Source organism: Seriola dumerili, unplaced genomic scaffold (assembly GCF_002260705.1).
Source record: "Seriola dumerili isolate Sdu_G_001 unplaced genomic scaffold, Sdu_1.0 BDQW01000147.1, whole genome shotgun sequence".
Lineage (NCBI taxonomy): Eukaryota > Metazoa > Chordata > Actinopteri > Carangiformes > Carangidae > Seriola > Seriola dumerili.
This window is the reverse complement of record NW_019174402.1, coordinates 1,409,681-1,418,214: the sequence shown is the minus strand read 5'-3', so window position 1 is coordinate 1,418,214 and position 8,534 is coordinate 1,409,681. Positions and strand designations below refer to the sequence as shown.

Below are 8,534 nucleotides of genomic sequence, written 5' to 3'. Positions count from 1 at the left end.
GGCAGACTTGACCACTTTCTGAAGAAAATTCTGATAAAAGTGTTGGAACAATAACTTTGTTCACCCTGTTTTCAGACCCACAGTACATTGTATTATATGCATCAATGGCAGAGGCCTCTAAATTAATTCCAATTGTGCTGTCTGCCAGATATCCACCTCAGGTTATACCTTTCATATGGTTCCATGACATTTCTAGTTTTAGAAGCCAATTTCAGGCTTTTCTGTACTCTCCCTGTCCTTGGTAACTGACTTGTCTGCATTTTAAATGCATTTTTTTTATGAATGTGTGAATGTGGTCAAGCTAAAACAGGGTGTCATAATGTATAATTTGCATTATTAAATTTCTGCAATGCCACATTTATATTTACAGTATGTGCTATTATCAGTTTCAGTGATATTTTTGGCAAATCCGTGGTTCTGATCTGGAATAATTTCAAAAACACTTGATGGACAAAAAGTTTTTCCACCAGTTTGATTTAATGTCAGTAACAGTGTGTAAAACTATTTGCAAAGACTTTAGAAATTACTGTAGCAAGGGAATCCAAAACAACAAAAAATAGCCTTGCAGTGAATGTATTTCTTTTCTCCTTTTTCTTTTTTTTTAAGGTTCTTATCCCAAAACCAAACCTCCTCCACTGCTGTCCTTACATCGGCCTCCTGGTCCATCACTAGGAGCCCCAGCTTCACGAGGCCTCCCATCCTCACACAGCCCTTATGGTTCCCCTGCTGTGTGTCGTGGGCCCCTACTCCACCATCCTCTTCCATACCACACAGGCCCCAGGGGCCCTCACAGTATTCGAGGAGCCCCTCCCTCCCTAAAGAGTTCACGCCCTCCGCTTCTCTCTGCTCCAGGTGGGTCTCTTATGATTTTTTCCTTCACTTTTGTCTGGAAATAGATTTCTCTTCTCCTTCTTCGTTAGATTTGTATTGGTTCAGTATGTTCTGTAAGATTGTTATCCAGCATTTATATATAGGTACTATGAATTAAGAGACTACACTGGGTATAAACAAAGAAAGTTTCATTTTAACTTGATGTGTCTTTTTTTTGTTTTGTCTTGTCTTTTTTCCCCTTTGTCTCTACTCCTCTCTCCCTCTGTTTAGGACCCCCTCTTCCTCGACCGAGTGGCCCGCGACATTAACAAATGACAGAGACGTGCACACACACACTTACACATGCAGACTGCCAGCAGTGTGCCATTTTGCCTAACCTTAGAAGAGAAGACTCGTGGCCCCTGAGTAGGTTCCTGTTGTGACCTTTTTAAAAAACAAAACAAAACAATGGTAAACCACTTTCAGTTAGATACAAAAGATGGTAGTTAATGCTATATATTATCATGTTATTATTGTGGATGGATTGAGGTAGGATGGCATGGAGTATTCTTATGGATGATAATTTTCCAATGTCCCTCTCATTCATTTTTTTTCTCTTTATAATGTACTGCGCTTCTCACACAGTCAACCCTTAAAAATTCATGTTCTAAACTTGCAGCTTGTCTCTTTAGACTAAGGTAGGTGTAGGTCACAGTGACAAGCGGCACATGAGAAACATTGAATATTGTGTAGCTGAATGCACAAAAAAACCCAGAAAACAACAGGACAGCTGTTCGATATTTAAAGCAACAAAAAAGCAAAAGGTATTGGTGGTCACATGGTGGTATTAGGAATTTAAATTTTTATGTATATCATGAATATAACAAGTAGCCTACCTGCTGTACACAGTGTCTCAAGATGGTGCTTAAAACTTCATGAGGATTTCCTCGAGGATTCTCCTGAGGAGAGAATTCTAACAACCAATTAAAGTTTGTGTTTATAAGCTATATTCTTGGCTGAAATTGTATTTTATTTATATCTAAATTTATTTTTGACATAAGAAAAAGTAAATAGTCTTAAGGATTTTTGTATAATGGTTTTCATCCTTGCATTTACAACGTTTGGCACCTTTTATGACAAATAAATAAATCCTATAATTTGTCATATTCAACTTTTTTTTATTTTTTATAAACATAGTAGTGACAGGACTGAAGGGAAAAAAAAGCTACCACATACCTTGGCAGTGAAAGCATGCTCCCTCTCACATCTTGGGTTTTTGTAACCTTTTTTTGCCACCCAGATTAAAAAATTTACTTTGATTTTATGTTGCATATAATCACAAGAGCCAGCCTGAAATGATTGCCAGGATAACCTAAAGGAATATGAATCTCTTGATATATTCTTTGTCAGTAATTTATGTGCAAAGCAAGTCAACAAATATTAAATTTTTTTTTGCATGATGTTGAGTTCAGATGTCCATCTTAATACATAATGTGTAGGAAAGCTCCATTGCAAAATATCAGGCCATGTTCATGCTGTGTTCTGTCATTAAAATCAATTTTAATCAGCTCTTCTGTTAAATTTCAATCAGTTTGGTGGCAGTTTAGAAAATCTGATTGTTTGACATGTTGCAATCACATTTGCTTATTGTAATTCAGGGAAAAAACTCACAGGTTTACTCCATAACAAACAATTAAACACTGAAACTTTTCTGGCTCTTTGCTGTTGATTGGTTTTTATTATTTTTGACTTATTTCTAGAATTTGTACAATACTTCATTTGCATTACTCCTGTGTGGCAGGTTCAGATAAGGCACCAATGCAATTATGAAGAGAATCACAGCTTGTACTTTATGTCCTGCACTGTGTAGTGAATTGCAAGATTTTTTTCTAGTGCTATGAAACCGTTTGGGAAACCTTCCACGTTTTATTTTAACCATCAAAGTGTGACAGATCACTGGTTTCACGGATCACTGAAAGCAGTCGTGAGATAAGAAAAACTTTGAACATTTCTGTTTTGTAGATAATGCTCAAATCCTGTACACGCTCTCTTTTTAAATTTATATAAATTGTAAATGTTCAGCACTTTGCGCTGTGGATTAGTCATATTTTCTTTGATGTGCAGCAATGTTAATGTTCAACAGGTATGGAGCAGGAAAGAGACAAAAGCTTGAATATTTTTGATTTGATTAGATTTTCATTGTTTTTTCTTTTATTCAAAAGAGATTGAATCATAACGAATAAAGTTGACATCAATTTAAGTACACACCCCTTGTGAATACTGACTGACGTGTGGCAGCACTCAATCACTCTGGATATTTGGCAGGATTTCTAGCACTAGGCATAGATTTAAATGTGAAAGTGAAACATGTAATCTAATTTAGTTAGAAAGATAAAATCAAAGTAATTGCATGTTCCACGTTCAGTGGTGTGGAAATTGTCATGTACTTTCGTTTGCGCTTGTCAGTAACCTAGCAGCAGATTTGTGTGAAATGTTCTTTTGACCTCATGATGTACTTTTTGACTAGTCAGCAGTTGTGCCTGATTACACACAAATGATCTGTATTTCAATCAGTTGTAGTGTAGTTTCTAAAAGTGATGATTTTAGGTTTGTCATAGGCTAACTTGTGTTTGAGCAGCAGGCGAGGAGCCATGCTGGAAGGTACAGTTAAAACAGCGTCATAGTTTATCACGTCTGTCTTTAAACAATAGACAGGTGCTCACATGTACAACGAAACTGGTTTTGCTCACTGTCACTCTTCCTCCTGTTTACATTTCAAATGGAGGGGGTGGGTGACAAAATCCAGTGTGCAGAAACACTACAGTCCACAGTTTATGTGACGACATTCAGCAGTCTGAGTTAGACAAGTCAAGTGAGTGTTTTTCAAAAGTAGTGTTTTTAATTGAAATTCCTTCTTTGGCAGGCACGGGTACAGAAATTTGTCACTGCACTCTAACCATGCTTGGATGTCAGGAGTGTAATGGCAACCTTAGTGGGTGGGTACAGTGTTGCTGTTAAGGGAAGGTGGGGGTGGAGAAAGTCTGAAGCCATCTCCCCGAGGAGAGGTGAATGACAGATCGATGAAGTTCAAGAAATACAGGTGGCTTGGGGGAAGTGTGAAGTTGCTGATGTTTGTTTTATATTTATACTTGACATCCCTTTACACCCTCACAGGTATTTTCAATCTCTTTCTTTTCAGGTTTATAATTATGTGAGGCAAGCTATTTCAAGTAGCCTGCCCTAAGAGTGATAACAGTACGTCATCCTACTCTATTAGGTTAATTAAGTGAAAACACCTATTTGATGCACCACGGGTGTTTGGGGCTTTCAGTTTATGTGAGGTGTCAGAGATTGTGTAGTGCTATCCTGAAATTATTTCAAGTCATCAAACTTAATGAATAATAAAGTTGTACGTTTTTGTCAACCAAACTAAGAAGGATCAGAGATGTGTTAGGTCAGTGCAGTGAAAACACCTGTGAGGGTGCAGCACCTGTGCACACCTGATTATTCAGGACTCCACATTTGCCGGATCTTTTATCTTTTAGATTTTTATCCAGACATTGATCATGAAAGTATTTTATAACCATGTGAAGCCAGGTACTCCTCCAACCTCATGGGCTGGGGATGTACATTAGCAAGTACTAAAAACTAATTCTACACACACACAGTACCAGTGGAAAAAACAAAAAACAAAAGAGTGGGCTGAAATAAGTGACCCATGTAAGTTTGCAGGTTTTGGTACATAAATACACCAACTCATTACATGCAAGCCCTGACCAGGTGAACCAAAAAAAAAGCTCCTAGGATGAAGTTATGCTTTATAAACTCTAGATGGCGACACTCACCTGCTTTTTTCTTCATACCCCAGTAGGTCAGACCTGCAGGACTTTACAATAAAGGTCCTCAACCTATGAGGTTGCCACTCATGCTACAGAAATACCCCACTACTACACTGCTGTTAATAAACTGGTTACAGATACACAAAAAATGCCAAAATGTGTAGTGTTGTTGAAATACCTGCAGTACTTGCTCAACACTGCACAGGGAGGTAATTCTTTCTTAATTTTATCGTTTTTTATATAATGAAAAATCTCATGTTTTTTTAAATATATGAGATGTATGTAATGTTTGCCTTATTGTAAATCTGACTGATTTTTTTGAGAGAGTGAGTTGCAGTTTTCTTTAAATTTACAGGAACCCGTATGATATCAACATTGAGTTTCCTGGTAACCGCTGAACATCTTTACAAGACAACGATCTAGGTTAAAGTCAAGTAAATAAGAAATATTACAGTTCACTAAAATCTATCTGCAATAGTAAGTTTTTTTAAACCTGCAGAGTTAGATTAACACTGGAGGAAAAAGATCTCATTCTGTATGAAACTCCTTTAAAAAGCATTCTTCTTGTACATCTCTATCCAGGTAAGTTTTTTTCTCTTGTCATGAAGTTTAAACTGATTCTACTTTAATGTGTTTTTTTTTTTTGTCTAAAATGCAATTAATAACTTCTCATTTGAAAACTGCTGTACAGTCTGAGGCACGAACAAACACACAGAGGGTGAATATGCCTGAATGTGTCTGGTGTTCTCCTCCGTGTTGGTGCCTCCTCCTCCTCTCTTCCAGCTGTGGCTGCACTGCTGCGAGGAGCCATCAGCTCAGGAAGTAATGGACAACTGTCTCCACCTCATTACACCAGCCTACACACACACACACACACACACACACACACACACACAAACACACAAACACACAAACACTTTGACTGGACACTGTGTGGTATGTGTGAAAGTTGTTTGTGTGTAGAAAAAAAGCAGCATAGTGTTGGTGTTCAAGTATCTTAAATTCATATCAAGTACCTTACTGAAGTATTTTTCTTGCTTTTACAGGAATGTCTGCAAGAGATAATGTCTAAAATTATTACATCTGCCAAGTAGTCCTATGTGTGTGTGCATGTGTTTTTCTTTTTTTAAGGGAACATACAAGTGTTTTACCTGTTTTATTTGTCACATAGCTGCACAGTGCCTTCAGAAAGTATTCATAAACCTTCACTTTTTGCACCTTTTATTGTGTTGTAGATTTAAATTTTACCTACTAGTTGTACTTAAGATTGAAGCACTTGGATATCTTGACATCAAGAGCTATACTGAATTAACATTTTATGGTTTACACATATCATACAATGAAAACTTAGTGTTAATTAAAAACAGGATACTGCTAAAGCCTACTGTCACTCAGAATACATTTTGATAGCGAAAGGAAAATGTTATTGATATAGATTATCATCACCTAACTGGTCCACCAGTACCTGCATGTTTAGTTTTCATTTCCCATCCCATTATAAGTTCTGTAAACTAGATTTTAAACAATAATATGGCAGCAAACAACTATTTTCTATGTAAAGATATGAGAGTAGAGAACAAAGTCACACCTTCTGTGAATGTGTTGTAATCTGAATTTCTCTGTTCTTTGTTTTGGTATCAAGTCTGGCAGCGTGTGCATGTTATTGTATGTGAGTCACTTTTGTTAAACTGTTCGCCCTCTTCCTGCTATAGGAAACACTATCTGATGGGGGAACAGACTAATACCCAACACTGGCTCCATCGGTGTCATCCATGCTGCTGGTCCTGGACCATGAAGCCGGGACTGGTCCGGCTTTTATGAGATGGAGAACCCTACCAGCTGCTAAAGGGCACCAGCTTTACTCAGAACTGGCTTTTCTTCCCCCTGATGCGTAAGTAATGTGATGGGTACATAATATTAAATATCTGTTTTCATTAGTGACCAGCTGCATGATAACATTAGGTAACTTGCTGTTACCGTTATGTATGAATGTGTTTGGCAAATGTTGCTATCACTTGCTGGCTTACTGCTAGCATTGCTGTGGAGCATATCATGGCAATGCTAGCTTCGGCTTATGGTTGTTGCTGTTTTGTTTTTTGTTGGCTCCCGTGTACACACGGTAACTTTATTCAGTTGTGCTTCTTCTTGTGTGTTTAGCGGTGGCTTCCACTGGGTTTCATAGCACCTTGCTGACTGAGAACGTGAGTGGAGAGGGGGGTGTGGCCGACCAAGCATTTGTTTTGGTCTGATATACCCCGCCCCAATTAGTTTCACCTTTTCCAAATTACCCTTACCTTCTTTTAGTCCCCACCCAATCCCAATGTGTCTCCTAAGGCCTAAGTCCTGAGCCCTCACAGACTCACTTGACTAGTAGCCTAAGTGATTGAGTGTGAGAGACTGCAAGGGCTCAAAATGGTATGTACATATGTATATACATATAAAGAAGAGCAATTGGACAGCACTTTGTTGTGACCCATATGCTACACACATCCGTTATTTTGATGTGGAATTGTGGGTTACAGACTTTTGATTTTGTGTTTTTTTTATTTTCTCCTTCTGCTCCCTGTTTGTAAACACAAAATAATGTTGGATGAGAATTTAAAGCATATTTGGACTTTGTCATCATACCATCATAGGACAAATAATTACACACACTGCTTGCTATGAATCACCAGTGAGCTCTGTGTTTATACTTTTGGGTTTGAGTTTGGGTTCATTCCTTTCATGTTTGTTAGCCATTCTTCTTCTACCTTCTTTTTTCTGTTTTATGGTGGTTGTTAACCATTTTTTAATGCATCTGGGCGTCCCCTGGTAACCATGGTAACCCTGTGTTTAACATTGCGATGCTATGAACTGTGGGTAATTCCCTCAGGCAAAGTTTGCATAAATGCGGACTTACGGAAAGTGTGCATAAAGGGCTCAAAACATCTGCGAGAGAGCCCTCATGCACTCATGGACTTAGCGGGAGCACGCCTCAAAGTCTGTGCGTCCGTGGGGGTGGACATTGGAATTGAGCCTCTGTGTTGCCCTCACTGTTTTCCACTGTTCCCTGGTGTTCCCTTGTGCATCTGCTACCTGGTTTTGTTTCATAGTGTTTTTCCTCTGTGCCAGTCACTGGAGTTTTTTCCTGTTATCGGTTCCTGCTTATTTTCCTGCCAGCTCAGCCACTCACCTGCATCCACCCGTCTGCCTATAAGCTTATTTTCATTTTTTAAAGACTCCTCTACTGAATCTGCCTGCCTGTTTGTCTGCTCTGCCTGTGTTCAGCCACTTGTGACATGCAATGTAAAAACAGTGAGAACAAGAGACCAGGACAGGTTTCTTCCCAATAAAAATGACTTTGAAAAATAAATATATTGTAAAATTATTACAAGCCCTCAACAGTGACACACAATAGAGAAATGCAGGAATTATATTGGGTGTAAAAATATGCACTAAAAAGAACGTATCTTAAAGCACAAGCAAGGATGTTATAATGCTAGAAATGAATACATTTTGAATACACAAAATCTCTCCCCGACACACACACTTTGCTCTCCTCTTCCATCCTCTCTTCTACCTCCGCATCCTCTCAGCAATGTTCCCCCTGTTTTCCCACCTTTGCCTGAACCCCCATCCCTCTGTCATACCTCCTCCACCTCCTCACCTCTGGAGTCAAGTCATTTATTTGGCATTTGCATTCTCTTTGTCACAAGGCGGGAGTTATTTAGGCAGAAACAGGATAAATAGAAAACAGTGCAAATATGTGATTAGAAATACACAATGCACAACATCTCTTCTACACCCCCAACGTGTTCTCCCTCCTTTTACCTATCATCTCCCCCTCTCCTTGCCTCCCGCCCACCAGCCCAATCTCCTCAACCGCTCTCCACTGGATATCAATCA

General features: G+C 38.7%; 1 protein-coding gene across 1 annotated transcript in view; it reads left to right on the top strand.

Annotated features, from left to right (window-relative positions):
- Nucleotides 1–1,819, top strand: part of LOC111225209 (vegetative cell wall protein gp1-like) — a 2,537-nt gene extending 718 nt beyond the window's left edge. The window contains exons 3-4 of the mRNA XM_022749946.1: nt 607–852; nt 1,102–1,819. Of these exons, the coding sequence (XP_022605667.1) occupies nt 607–852; nt 1,102–1,139 (284 nt within the window). The 3' untranslated portion in view covers nt 1,140–1,819. The remainder of the gene's footprint in view (nt 1–606; nt 853–1,101) is intronic.
- The last annotated feature ends 6,715 nt before the right edge of the window (nt 1,820–8,534 follow it).